Below are 13,782 nucleotides of genomic sequence, written 5' to 3' on the forward strand. Positions count from 1 at the left end.
TAGATAAACATAAACATGTTTCCAGTTCATGTGAAGGCACAAGGTGAGTTTAATGAAATACAAAATTCGAGATATAGGCACCAAGAGGCACATCACGTGTAGAGCACATGGGAGTTTCTACTTACACTTGTATTTCATGACTCATTAATGAACTAAAAAATGGGGTTGGTTTGTTTTTTAAAATGAACACTGGTTCCCAACAAAGCCTGAAAGACTAAAGCCTACTGAAGGATCCCACTTCTGCCATCACTTCTCAAACCAGCCTGTTTCCAGAAGACAGATTACCTTTCTGAGTATGAGATTTACACTTAGAAATCTGTATTTCTGTATGCAAGCAACACAGTTCAGATATTCAGAGTTTTAGTGGCTCTGGCAGGTTTAACAGAGCATCAGCAGAGGCAGCACAGCACCCATGAGCCACGATGAAGAGCAAATGGAGGAGAGCCAGCTGACACTGGCTCCACTCACCTCCAAAAGGGACACTCAGAGAGTATTAAAACAATGAGGCTCCCTGGAAGTACAGGTTTGGGATGTGATGCAGGTTTGTTTACAGCTCACTCATCCCTTCCACATTAGGATCCAGCCATGCAAAACTGGTGGGAAGTATCTCTCCATCTGAGCCTGAATCACTGAAGCAGTTTATCCTGGAAGCAATGGGAGCTGCTGCCAAGGTCTTGCTCTGGGAAGCACAATTCCAGTGCTCCCAAAAAAACAAGGTCTGAAATCTGACTGGACCAAGGAGAGACAGAATATTTATGGCTTATCCAAGCCTGCAAGTCTTGGTAATTCAAAGGTAAAATTAATGTTCTCTTCAAAAGCCTCATGAAACCCTGATTAGGAGCAAAAAGGTAAGAAACACCTCAGTATGATGATGTAAGGCCAAAGAGCAAGACATACAGTGGAAGATATAAAGATGCACACTACATAAGGAAAATCTCAGGCAAACAATTTGAATTCTAGCTGCCAGCTGGACCTTGGTATTTGTTTCCCAGCTGTGAGTGTGCCAGTTTGATGCCATCTCACAAAGGGCATGGTGCCACCACGCCTGTCAGTGAGACAGCATCACTCCTGACTTCAGGAACACAGGCCACAGCCAGTGGGAGGGTCAGGCTTTACAGGAACAGCCAGCAGCTTCTGTTCTCTCAGAACACTTCAAACTTCTCCCATACAGAAGTTGGCATTATTAGAAGAATGTGCATTTCTCATGATTTATGCTCAAAACCATTCTGCAGATCTTTCAAAGCTTCCATTTACAGTGTAAGTGGCATTCTTACATTCTTCTGTGGCCACTAGCAAGCTCTGGATTTGGGACATGTGGAATTACAAAGCTGAAGGAAGCAGGAACCAAGGAACAAGCGAGGGCAACCTTCTTCTCTACCTATTTAGTATCAGCATTATTACCTCAGGTGGAGAATATGTTTTAGCTCCTTCCAATCCAGAGAAAGGGTGTCTCTTTCAACACAGTGTGAACTCCAGAGGGTGGATCTACTCATTAAGTAACCCATTTTCCTAGGCACCAAGGAATGGTTCAGCAAGTAAAACTTCTGACCTTCTGCAGGAAGCAGCTGGAGCTTGACAGCTCCTCCATGCCATGAAAACTGTTTCACTGCTGATGTGCCAACACAGACTGAAATCATCATTATTTGATGACACATTTGAGTTGTGGGTCAAAGCAGAGGCTGTAAGGAACCTTCCTGGCTGTAAACTAACACGGTCTGCACTCCTCTGATTAATAAATATTAAAAAAAACCCCACAGAATTTTTGCTACATGAAGCACTTCTAAACCTGCAGCACCCAGGAGCCCTCTCTCCCCTAGAGCTAAGTCAGGCTAAGGTGTTATTTACTCGTTCAGTGGGATCAGGCTGGGCTGCTGTGTGATGCCCAAGCTCTCCAGGGCAGGAGCTGCAGAGCCAGGAAGAGTCACCCTGGCTTCTGTTTATCACAGACCCAGCTGGGGCAGGTCACCAAAAATCCCCACTCTCTTCTTCTTGCACCCTTTCTCTGCTATTAACTTACTTCTGTCTAGAAATACACACTGAACATGAACAGATGGTTTAACAGCCAGAGTTCTAAAGGAATTACATGAACAGAGAGATTTTCAGGAATGTTGTCAGGTGACAGCATTTCAACAAAGATCCTTTAAAGGGCAGTATATTGATAACAAAATTGCTTTAAGCATGCTCACATGCCCTACTCTGTTCCCTACAGGAATACACTGACTGAACCATTCCTCCCCACACTTTCTCTCTCTCTCTCTTAGTTGTATATTCAGCTTTATTAATTCCTGGTGAGAAGCCAGTAAATCCAAGGCTTTACCCTATTTGCTTCTCCTCCAAGTTTGAAAATCAAAGTTGTCTTCAGGATTTTAACTATTTAAATATTGCTAAGTTACATAGGAACCCACTACAATACTTTTTATCAAAGGACTTGGGTACCTCCAAAGATAGCAGTTTTCTCAAAATATCTAGATGGTATAAGAGACAAGCCCAAAAACTGAGTTGAAGACTCTTGAGCTTTGTTTACTGTGGAACTACCATCCACAGCAATGATTGCACAGCCCACTTCAGCTGTTCTGCTTCTATTGAAAACTAGAAAATCAATGAAACAAAAAAAAAATAACCAAAACCCTGCACTTTTCCTGCTTTAAAAGCACTGTACTTTCCAGGGTGTACAATAACCAGATCAAATGCTGGTTTTGCTTTTCTGGAGGACTGAAAATTACCAGTAAGCTCATTTTCTTCCCAAACTGGAATACTAAAATAAAATTCACACCTCAGAAAAATATTCCACAAGAACTAGCTGCTCATAATGAAAACCATTATTTTGTGACATTCTTTCACTCAATTTTTCTGAAGCCACAGTGTCTAATTTTGATTTTAGGCACTCCACGCTTCCAGTAACCTCCAAGGCACAAATGAATGAAGATGCAGGGAAGTCACCATACCTGTCTCCCAACATTCTCCTGGAAGGCAGCCTGAGGAACAGAGAACAAACACACCAAAACGAGTCAGGTTTGCTTTTTGATAAACACCAGATGATGAATTCAAAACACACAACAATATAAATGACCCATGGCTTTTCTGTTTTAAATAAAGTAAACTTTGTCAGTAGAACAAGCCCGTGGGGCTTTTCTGTTTGTGCATCCCCACGTTGTGCTGCTCCTGGAGCCGAACGTTGCACGGCAGCAGTTTGAGAATGCAGGTTTATTAAACTCGTCACACCCACACAAGGGCCTGGGAGTAGTGACACGAGGCTTGGCCCTGGGATGGAAAGTCAATGCCTGTAGACAACAGCAACTGAGGCAACTCACTCTTGTCTGACTTCAACATCCTTTGCTGAGAGTGGGCAAAGTTTAATTTTTTGTCAGTGAAAACTTCAGGCAGAAACCATTGAGACTGCAATACTGATCTGTAGGGTTTGTGTCTGAAAGGACACTGAAACATTGGGCTTGTAAAATCTGAAGATGAAATTCATGTATATTTCTTGTATTTTGCACTAAAGAAACTCAAAATCTTGCAAAAATGCAATGACAACAACTATAAAGTTAACCTGTCTATTTGTATGGCATTCAGAAGAAAACCTACTTAATTCCCTACTTGAATTTTCTCTCTTGCAAGAAAGTCCATTATTTTTATCCCTTTAAAGGCCATAAAATCCTAATCACTATTAAAAACTTCTGTGAATTTTAACTCTTAAGAGAGGAGAGATCATCATTATCTGGACACTTCTCCATGGAACTGCTGCTCTCTCTGCACACACAGCTTTCCACCGATGGACAACACTTGTTAACTGATATTTAATGAACAGGGGGAAAGCTCCTAATGTTTACCGAAATGCCACAAGAATTTGGGCAGCCAGAGCTTCTGTATTTCCTCCAGAAGCGCAGCAGCCCTGTGGTAATCCACCTGTGACAACAACAGGTTGAGCTGGCTCCCGAGGATCACACTCTGCAGGTGGAGCGAGGGCTGACGCCAGCCGGGATGGAGCCGGAGCCTCCCGGAGCGCTCCCGAGCTGCTGCTGCCTGTTCAGGCTCCTGCCTGCAGCCCCTGCAGACCTGCCCAGGCAGGTGAAGCTGCTGTTTGCAACTCAGGGCTGGGATGGAGTCCAGCCCTGCCAGCAGTGCCCCCGGGCAGCACATCCAGCCGGGATGGGGCAGCAGCCGGGGATGCAGCGCTGCCCTGGGGCTGCTCCTGGCTGGATGCTGCAGCCCTGCTGCTGCCATGGGCCTTTTGCCCTCCTCTCCTCCTCATCTCTGCTCCCAAGCCAGGACAGCGGTGCCTGTCACTCTGCAGCATTCATCTCTTCCTACTTCCAGCTTTAGGTCCTGTTTTATGCTACCCTCAATGCATTCCTGTGGGCACAGGCTGTATTTTATGCTATGCACCCTCTGGAGATCAAACAGATCTCATTAACCTGTAGCCAGTTGTGCAGCTCTGAGCTCCCCCTTGGTGAAAAGAAAGCAATTGGGTGATAATCTTTTAGCCCATTCCATAAAAAAAGGTATGTTTGGGATGCAGAATGGATTTTCTGGTAACTCTGGTGTGTCCAGAATCCCACTCTAATGGGGTTAGTGGTAGACTTGGCAGTGCTGGGTTAACAGTTGGACCTGATGATCTTAAAGGTCTTTTCTCACTTAAATGATTCTATATTTTATGTTACTGAGACTCTTTTTTAGTCAGCACAGGAACATTTCACTGAGGATGACATTCTCTATCATATCCAAGGGATTTCACAGTTTAACCACTGCATTACAATGTCATTTAAAAATGTGCTGCTCAGACAAGTGCCTAAATGTTACAAAATCTGTAAAGCCCTAAAATTTCTAAAAGATGCCAAATTCCTAAGAGATGCCAAGCACTTCAAGTGTTTTGTGAGAGTAATTTTTCAGTTTTTATACAATCCCCTTCTGGAGATAGAAAAACTGGATACAAAGATACTAATTTAAAGACTCCAGGAGATCAGAACCAAGGTGACCAACTAGTCTGGCAACCTGAACACTCCTGTTTCCCACAAAAACTGAAAAAAATATCACAACATTCCCTAAAAATATTTAGTTTAAATACTATCAGTGAAACAAGAGAGGGGGAAAAGCCTCTCTTTGAGATGTCAGAGCTGAATAGAGTCCAATTCAACATCACTTATTCATCTGATTATTCCTTATACTGATTACTCATGAAAGAGTTGCACAAGCCAGCCCAGAATGCTTGTGGAGCTTCAAAAGCAGAGTCTTGTTCTATTCTCTCTAACCTCAGGGTTCAAAATGTCTCTATTCACCATTTTATTTTATTGGTGCTCTGCATTATAATATATTGCATATTGTAAGAGATGGAAAATCTAGTAAAACCTGTTGTTTATTTAAATATGTGTTTAACTGTAGTAATGATTGGAAATATTTAGCACTCCCAGGTATTTTTCTTCAAAATTGTAATAACAGCTGGTAAACACAAAATATTTCTTTGCCTTTCTAAAATAAGAGAAAAGGCTTTAGTAATTCCATAAAAGTCCATCAAACAGCTATTCCAAATTTTGACCAGCTCCAAATTAGAAAGTACAAGTGATAAAATTAATGAGACTGGAGGTAGCTGACTTGCAGACAGCTCAGGAGCCTGGACTACAGCAGAAAAGGAAAATGAGGAAAAATGTGCTGGGTGTTTTAATTAGAAATACAAATGCTCAGGCTGCACTAAGCTGTCAGCTTTAGTCTGGCTGGTTTAGGACACAGCTCAGGGTCAAACTACCAGTTTAAGTGTAGAAACACACTGATGATCACACAGGACAATTAAACCAAGCCACCAAAGGTAAGCAGCACACCTGTAGTGGCAATTGTGTTATAAAGATTTCTCCTTGGTGTCCATATAAACCCTGATTCCAAGGACAGATCCTAGGGATCACACAAATAATGCACTTTTCACAACCTATGCTCCCTAATGTTTAGAGCAGCTCTCAGGAAAACAAATTCCTCTAAGGAACTGATCTGAAAAAAGGGTCTTAAATTGGCCAAGAATGGCAAATTCTACAGTTTCTAAAACGAAGGAGTTGAAGCCTGGGGGAAGCAGCATTGCTGATATTCATTAGTTGTACACTATGGGAAGAGTTCTAGCACTGCTCAGCAACCTGCAGCACCTTGGCTTGCTCTGGTCTGAGCACCTTCAGACCCAGGAGCTGTGCTGGGGTTGCTCAAGCACTGACTCACTTCCCAGCAATTAAGCTGCAGCTTCATTCAGCAGCTTCAAAACCAGCAGAGGTGTGGCTACAAAAAGTAAGGATGCTATCCAGGTATCCCTGAGAAACCCTCCTGATGGTTTAAACACATCAGCTTTCAAAATTTCAGTCAAAAAAGACAGATCTGGTAATGTGCATATTGCAAAGAGTGTTGTTTTTGTTGGTTTGGGGGTTTTTATTGGGTTTTTTTGTTGTTTTGCTTTTTTGTTTGTTTGGGTTTTTTTTGTTTAACACATCCACAGTGACATTTATTGTCAGGAACAGATACATTTGGTTCTTTGGCAGACCCTCTGTGCTCCTAGTTTGAGTTCATACAGTTATAAGGTGAAGATTTTTACATCTGTATAATTTGGTTTCTCTGTTAGAAGATACCATTCATGCTCTTTTTATTTTTAAAGACAGCAAGTTCAATATCTACCACATACAGACTTAAATTCTCATAGATTAGATGTCCATTCTTTCTTCTCAAATTCTGTAACTATAGAAATATGTAATTCTCCATCATTTCTCTTAAGAACACTCAACAGCATAAATATTTTCTACAAAAAGTTTCCACAGAATATACTTTGGTGTCAATTCTATTCACTGCCTAGCAGTATCTGACTAATGGATTTTCACTCTTTTAAAAATTCTCAGTCCTGTGGAAAGAGTTTTATAGAACAATTAATAATATGTTTAAGGAGAGAGATAATTCTAGAAATTTTGAACTTATCATGATTAAAATGTAACCCCACAAAACTCAGCTTGAAGACTTGCAAAAGAGCTAATATCTGTGTATTATGTAGGACCCTTCTGACTGTGACTTTTGTCTTGTGATTAAAAAATGCTAAATAATTCTTTCTTTGATACTTTATCTTGTTCATCATGACAGCAATACAGCAGACTGTTAACTGTGGCCATAAACCAAGATGTGCATCTGTGGATTTTATAATTTAACATCTAAATTCACATGATACTTCTAAGGATTTAAAGAAACTTTTTTGCTCCCAACATAGTATTTTGCTTCTTTAACGTAGTTCTACATAGTCAAGTTTAGAAATTATTAAATGAAACAAACAAAAAAATAACAGAGGCATGGAAGGTGGAATGTGGTAACTTACAGAAGCAGCTCTTCTGCAATTAACATCACGATCAAATACTGCAGCAATAACCAGTGCACTGAGGAAATAAAACATTGAGCATTAGTACCAAATACATGAAAAGAAATGTGCAATGCCATCATTTCAACATTTAGCCTTCTAAGCAGAACAGGCAGCACATCTTCTAAGGAGTGTATTATTTACAAATACGAGCCTGAACTAAAATCTGAGTTGAAGTAACCTTGTACTTTCTTGTTCCTCTGTGGATTTCCCACAGCACAATAGCCACCCCACTGTATCAAAGTAATTTATGGAATACACAAACATGTTTTACTGCACAGAAAGGTTTCTGTTTTAAATGGAGCAGAAACCAAAATGGTTTGAACCAAAATGGTTTAAGACTTGGACATAATCGTGTCTAATGTGAGACTCAGTGCAATTTTAAATTAAAACTTGGAAATACAGTTTCTCAATAGCCAAATGTACAGCAAGTCTTGTGTAAGGTTTAAACACAACACAAGGTGAAGCAATGGAAAGCTGCAGTTATCTCCACAAGAACAGTCATATCCTGTAAGGCACAAAAATCAAACAACATGCAAATCCTGATAAAAAGTAACCTGCAAGATGAACTGCAAAGCAGTGTTTTAGGGTGACCTGTAGAGACAGAAGGATGATTACATGAAACAATTTCTTCATGCATGAAGTCTGGTGACCCTGCACAGGGTAATTCTTCTGCCTCAAAAGAACTGCTGTTCAAAGATGTGCTACACAACACAGGAGAGAGAATATATCCTGGGACACGCAGTCTGCAGCTTTAGAAATCCACCTCCAGCATTCAATTAACTTCAGCAACAAATAAACATCACTTCAGGAGAATCATTTAAGCAGAAAATTATTCCTTTCAAACCCTGAAACTCTTCATTACATGATTTATTGACTCCAGGCAAAACCGGAAATAAATACTGGCTGAAAAGTAAATTCAAGATAGCTTTGCTTCAGCATAAGGATATTAATTACACTGATAATATCAAACTTCCCTGGGTAGTGGCTATCAGTTCCCTACAGTGATGAATACTGTGTTGTTCCAGTTCTCTGAAATGCACAGTCAGCTTGGCCTCTGTAATTTCAGTTTATCTCCATTAGGGAAAACAGGAGACAGAAAGCCAGAATGAAATGAAAACAAGCCCCAATAAAGTGTTCTAAAGACAGTTAATGCTTTCTTACTGCTACCTGCAGGAGCAATACCCCTCTCTGCCACAAAGACAAGAGGAAAGAGGAGATCATCCAAACAACAGAGCCTGGAAGAGCAGATGTTCAGGAAGCATTCCATCAGGAAGCAGCACACATGTCTCACTGCTGAAAAACTGCTGGGTCAGATACACACTCTTCATTCATACCATGCTTGCTAATTCTCTGGCACACACAGAGACTTAAAAATGATTTTAAAAGGACACTTAAGAAGTATATAATTTTAATGATATGACTAGCTTCCATAAATGTTTTAATTAGAGAATTTTCAAGACTAAAGGAATTGGAGGAAAATAATCCAGGAAACCAAAAAGAAGCGAATTTCTGCCTGATATTTCTGGTTATATGGACTAGAAGCTAGAACAGTAATTTGTTAGTTATGCAGTATTTCAATATTGGTCTTTTCTGAAGAGACGAAAAACAAACACAACCACAAAAAGCCCCTGATCACAGCAAGAAACTCAGAATCCTGAGTGCTGCTTCATTGCATGAGCAAGAGCTCATCTCATAATCACATTGTACTTTTCCAATTTTTCTTAATTTTCTGTTACATTAAGACAAAGCTGTGTAAGCAAAGCAACACATTGTCTGTGATGGCACCTGAGTCACTCGGTGCTGCAACCACTGTGTGAAGCAAAATAACAACGCCAGGAATTCTATCATTGTCCCCTTATATTCCTAAATCATACTGCAGTCACTGTTCATGTTACTCCTTTTAAGGAAGTAACTTCTCAAACTCCACAAATACTATTTTCAGGATAATTCCCACTGGGAAGCACAGGCACATCCTCCACAAGGCCAGGCTCAGTGTGGAGGGTGGAACACCTCTAAGGTGTCTTCACCTGTCTGCTTTGTCGTGGGAGTTTATGTGATACTGCACCAGGATTTCCTAACATAAAGAAACTGTTTATGTCAAACCAAGTGGGATATTTTTTTAAGCTACTCAAAAGGATTGTGTCTTGACTTGCCCCAAGTGCACCACACCTGCCCGCTGCCAGGCGGAGCAGAGGACGGCTTTGCACCCTCCAGTCCCCATGGAACACCTTTCCTGGCTCCTTTGCACCCTCCAGCCCCCATGGAACACCTTTCCTGGCTCCTTTGCACCCTCCAGTCCCCATGGAACACCTTTCCTGGCTCCTTTGCACCCTCCAGCCCCCATGGAACACCTTTCCTGGCTCCTTTGCACCCTCCAGTCCCCATGGAACACCTTTCCTGGCTCCTTTGCACCCTCCAGTCCCCATGGCACACCTTTCCTGGCTCCTTGAGGGATATGGAGCCTGCATGCTTGGCAGCAGTTAAGTGAACAATAAACAACCAAAAGACATTAAAAAGGAAGTTGCAATTTATCAGTCAACTAATAGTTCTCCCTTTCTCATTATCACTTCCTTGCTCCCCCAAGGACTCACCTAACTGGCTCCAGGGAAAGTTAGAAGGACTTTCAAAGTATGTCAGTGGGCACTCCCCAGCCCGTGTGGATCTCATTCCCTTCCCTGACAAGGTGGGAAGAACCAGGGGGCAGAGGTAGGCCAGGTGAGAGACATCAGAACACAGAAATGAGCACAAACACCAGTTGCCCTCATCTTACAAGCACCAGGTGTACCAGCAATAAACCTGAATTCCCTTTACCACCTGTAGCAGGCACTTCCAGTCTCCACTAGCCACAAGCAGCAAGAAGCTGATCCTACTGCTGTTCCCTGGGAATCTGCTGCCATCAATTCCAGTGTGTCACCCTGAAGCTGTGGGAGGAGAAAAATAAACTCTCAAACCTCTTGTGTATTTGGTACAAAACCAAAATTTCCTTCCTGACCCCTAGAAAGGGTAACAGGACAGCAAACTCTCCTCCCTGCTGTACATTAGGAAAGGGAAAGGCACAGTAACCACAAGCAAAGTGGGTTTGAGCAATCCAAGCAAATTAAAGAAAGGAGGGGAGACCAGAGTCAGCATCAGGTCTGCTGAGCACTGCTGCTGCAAACAGCCCCTTCTGCACCTCTCCAATCACACCAGTGCCCACCTGGGAGGGCTACACAGACAGCAGGGTGATAAAAACACAACTAGACTCAGGGGTTTTAATTTCTGAGACCAGAGCAGCTCCCCTGTTCACTTATCTCATGGAGCTGTGTTACACCACTGCAGGAGCCACACAGGGGAAGAAGCAAGTACAAGGACCAGCTCCAGCCACACTGCAGATGACTCGGATTCAATTCCTCCTGTTTATCTAGGAGAAGGTCTAAGGAGAAGGAGAAATGCTGGGGCCATTCCCATTTCCATTTCCACACTGCCTGCTTTTGCAGTCTAACCCAGCTCACATAGAGCTCCCAGTGGGTTATTCCAATCCAAAAATTTGAATTTAAATGGTGAAAATGTAGGAAATACACATGTGGAAAAGAGAGGGAAGGGAAGGGAAGGGAAGGGAAGGGAAGGGAAGGGAAGGGAAGGGAAGGGAAGGGAAGGGAAGGGAAGGGAAGGGAAGGGAAGGGAAGGGAAGGGAAGGGAAGGGAAGGGAAGGGAAGGGAAGGGAAGGGAAGGGAAGGGAAGGGAAGGGAAGGGAAGGGAAGGGAAGGGAAGGGAAGGGAAGGGAAGGGAAGGGAAGGGAAGGGAAGGGAAGGGAAGGGAAGGGAAGGGAAGGGAAGGGAAGTCTGTGATACCCCTGCAGGAGGTCATTTTACCCAAGTGCCTTCAGCACCCAGCTCTCCTCTGCAGGTACATAACAGCAGAAAGCCATTCTCCATATTTCATCACAGTACAAGACATAGCTCAAAGCAATGCTTCAGATTTCCCCAGTTCTGCAGGACAAGCCTGCCCTGGAGCAAGCTCCATCATCCATCCTGAGCCACACCTGCCTGCTCCCCCCTCCCAAAGGCAGGCAGCACCCCAGGGAAGCCAAGGCTGCCCGCCCTCGTGCCCTGCACCCACAGCGTGTGCCTGTGCTCTGCTGCACGGAGACAGGTCCCAGATCCCAACAAGTCCCAGATCCCAACAGGTCCCAAAACCCAACAGATCACAGATCCCAACAAGTCACAGACCCCAACAGATCCCAGCTCCTGCCCCCCCCTCACCAGCCTCAACAGGCAAAGGAACCTGCACCCTGCACAGCTCCACACAGTTCAGGTAGCCAGCAACCATTTAATCACTCTAATTGTATTACAGAGTGCAAGTATGTTTTCCTTTTTATTTTCTGTTTAGGTTTTAAACAAAACAGTTCAGCTCCCTACTGTGCACCTGCCACTTCACAGACAGCAACTTCCACACCCAAGGGGGCAGGAATCAAATTACCAGCATTTCCAAGTCATTAAAATCTGTTTCACTTTCCTCATAGGTAAGTTTAAAAAGAGAGGCTGCATGTAGAGACTGGGAGAGAAACAAAGTTCAGTCAAGTAGTGCTTTTATAATGATATGCTTGAACAGCAACTTCAGTGTCTGCATCTCAAAAAAAGGCAACATGGTCCTGCAAAAGAAGTGAAGTTTCATCTACATTGCCAGGAATTTTATTTTCGTGGTCTTGTAGTTTGAATAGATGAGGCAAGGTTTTAGAAACCAGTTTAACTAGACTTTAACAAACCATTAAGCAGATGTGAGCAAGTGTATCTTGTTGAAATACGGATTGGGAAAAAAAACTGGCATGGAAAAATACAAGCAAGGGCTATTAGAAATACTCTTGGGCACGTATTTCCAGTAAGTCTTCTCTATCTTTTTTCTGCCTTTTTATTTTTTCTTAAAAGAGTGGCAAGGTCAGGAAGGAGAAGGGCTGATCTATGATCTACAGCAATCTAAGTTTGCAACTTCAATATTCTGCCAATTTCATCACTGAAGAGAACATTCATCAAAAAAACAGGGAAGAATCAGCTGACAGTGAATACGGAGAGAAGGATCTATTTTAAAGCACTGTCAGAAATTTTACTAAAAAAAATCTGACTTCATGCAGTTTAAAGTGATTTTTCACTGGTCCAAAGTCAAATTTTTATGTTCCTTGACTGCTGAAAACACAATGTCTTTCAATTACATAATGATACAAGAAAAGGAAAAAAGAATCCCCTGCAAATCACCCTGTGCTTTAATCTGTAACTGCTGTTAAGGGAACCTAGGGCAGGACCCAGTTTATGTATTTGGGTACCTAAGTGGGTCCCATGTGCTTCCAGCAGCTGAACACCGAGTGCAGGATAAACCTTGTGCAATTCCCAGCACTAAGCACAGCCAGCAGTTCAGGACTGCAATCACTCATCACAGTTTTGGAAGGTGTTTACTATTTTTCTCTAACAGTGTGTATTCTTATCCAGGCAGATGTTTTTGCTGTGTAATTCAGCTCACAATGGACATTATGCACTTTGTTTCAAGATGCTGAGTGCTGCATTTTTTTAAGGGTAGCAACAATTTGCTTGTGGCTAGAAGTATGACTCTTCTTTAAGTAAAACAGTGACACACCTAAGGCTAGATTTAAAAAAAAGCCGTGTGTAATTATCGGCTTGCTGACACAATAGGTGAAACTGTGTGTCATACTTTATTTGATTTTTTTTTTTCACCATTTCTCTTTGGAGTGGCAATTCTACCTTTGAGAGTTGATTTAGAAAAGGAATGGCCACTATAACGATGAAGATTTTTAAGTAAAGCCTTGTGTAGCATTAATACTTGCTAAAATACTTTGCAGCTTTGTTGGAAAATGAAGATATTACAAACCACAACACCTTACAGATGTTCATTAGCAATTTTCAGCTTTCACTTCGTGTTTCTCTTCATCCCACCAATTTATTCCCAACAACTGAAGTTGTCATAGCACAGCCAGAGCACTCATTGGTTTTACTACCTAAGGCAGAGGGATCTCAAATATTGTCATTTGACACTTTTCTGAAAAGAAAAGAATTTGTTTTCAGAAGAGGCTGGAAGGACACAAGCTTCTTCAGAAACACAACCTCCTGGTGTAAACATCTGTTCCAGAGGTCCCACCAACACCTTTGTGACCATAAAACTAAATACCACAAACCCTGAAAAATCACAAGGGTAAACCCACACCAAGCCTATGGAGACCAACACTGCAGTATGGCAGGGGGAAAGGGATAAAATATGAAATATATTGCTCAAAGTATCATGAGCAGAAGAAAAGTTCTGATAAACAGAACAGATCAGAATTCTGATAAAGGGAAGGCTTGAATATTCACAATTGGGTTTTCTTAAGTTTCCACAAGCAACAACCTTGTCCAACCTTAAAAGAAACCTTAAAATAAACTGAGTTTTGCAAC

General features: G+C 42.1%; 1 protein-coding gene across 1 annotated transcript in view; it reads right to left on the reverse strand.

Annotated features, from left to right (window-relative positions):
- Positions 1-13,782, reverse strand: part of TBCD (tubulin folding cofactor D) — a 114,636-nt gene that overhangs the window by 50,557 nt on the left and 50,297 nt on the right. Inside the window, exons 16-17 of the mRNA XM_086857208.1 lie at positions 7,325-7,382; positions 2,946-2,975 (exon numbers count right to left, since the gene is read on the reverse strand). Coding sequence (XP_086713334.1) covers positions 2,946-2,975; positions 7,325-7,382 — 88 coding nt within the window. The remainder of the gene's footprint in view (positions 1-2,945; positions 2,976-7,324; positions 7,383-13,782) is intronic.

Source organism: Cyanistes caeruleus, chromosome 19 (assembly GCF_971803275.1).
Source record: "Cyanistes caeruleus chromosome 19, bCyaCae1.hap1.1, whole genome shotgun sequence".
NCBI classification, from domain to species: Eukaryota; Metazoa; Chordata; class Aves; order Passeriformes; family Paridae; genus Cyanistes; species Cyanistes caeruleus.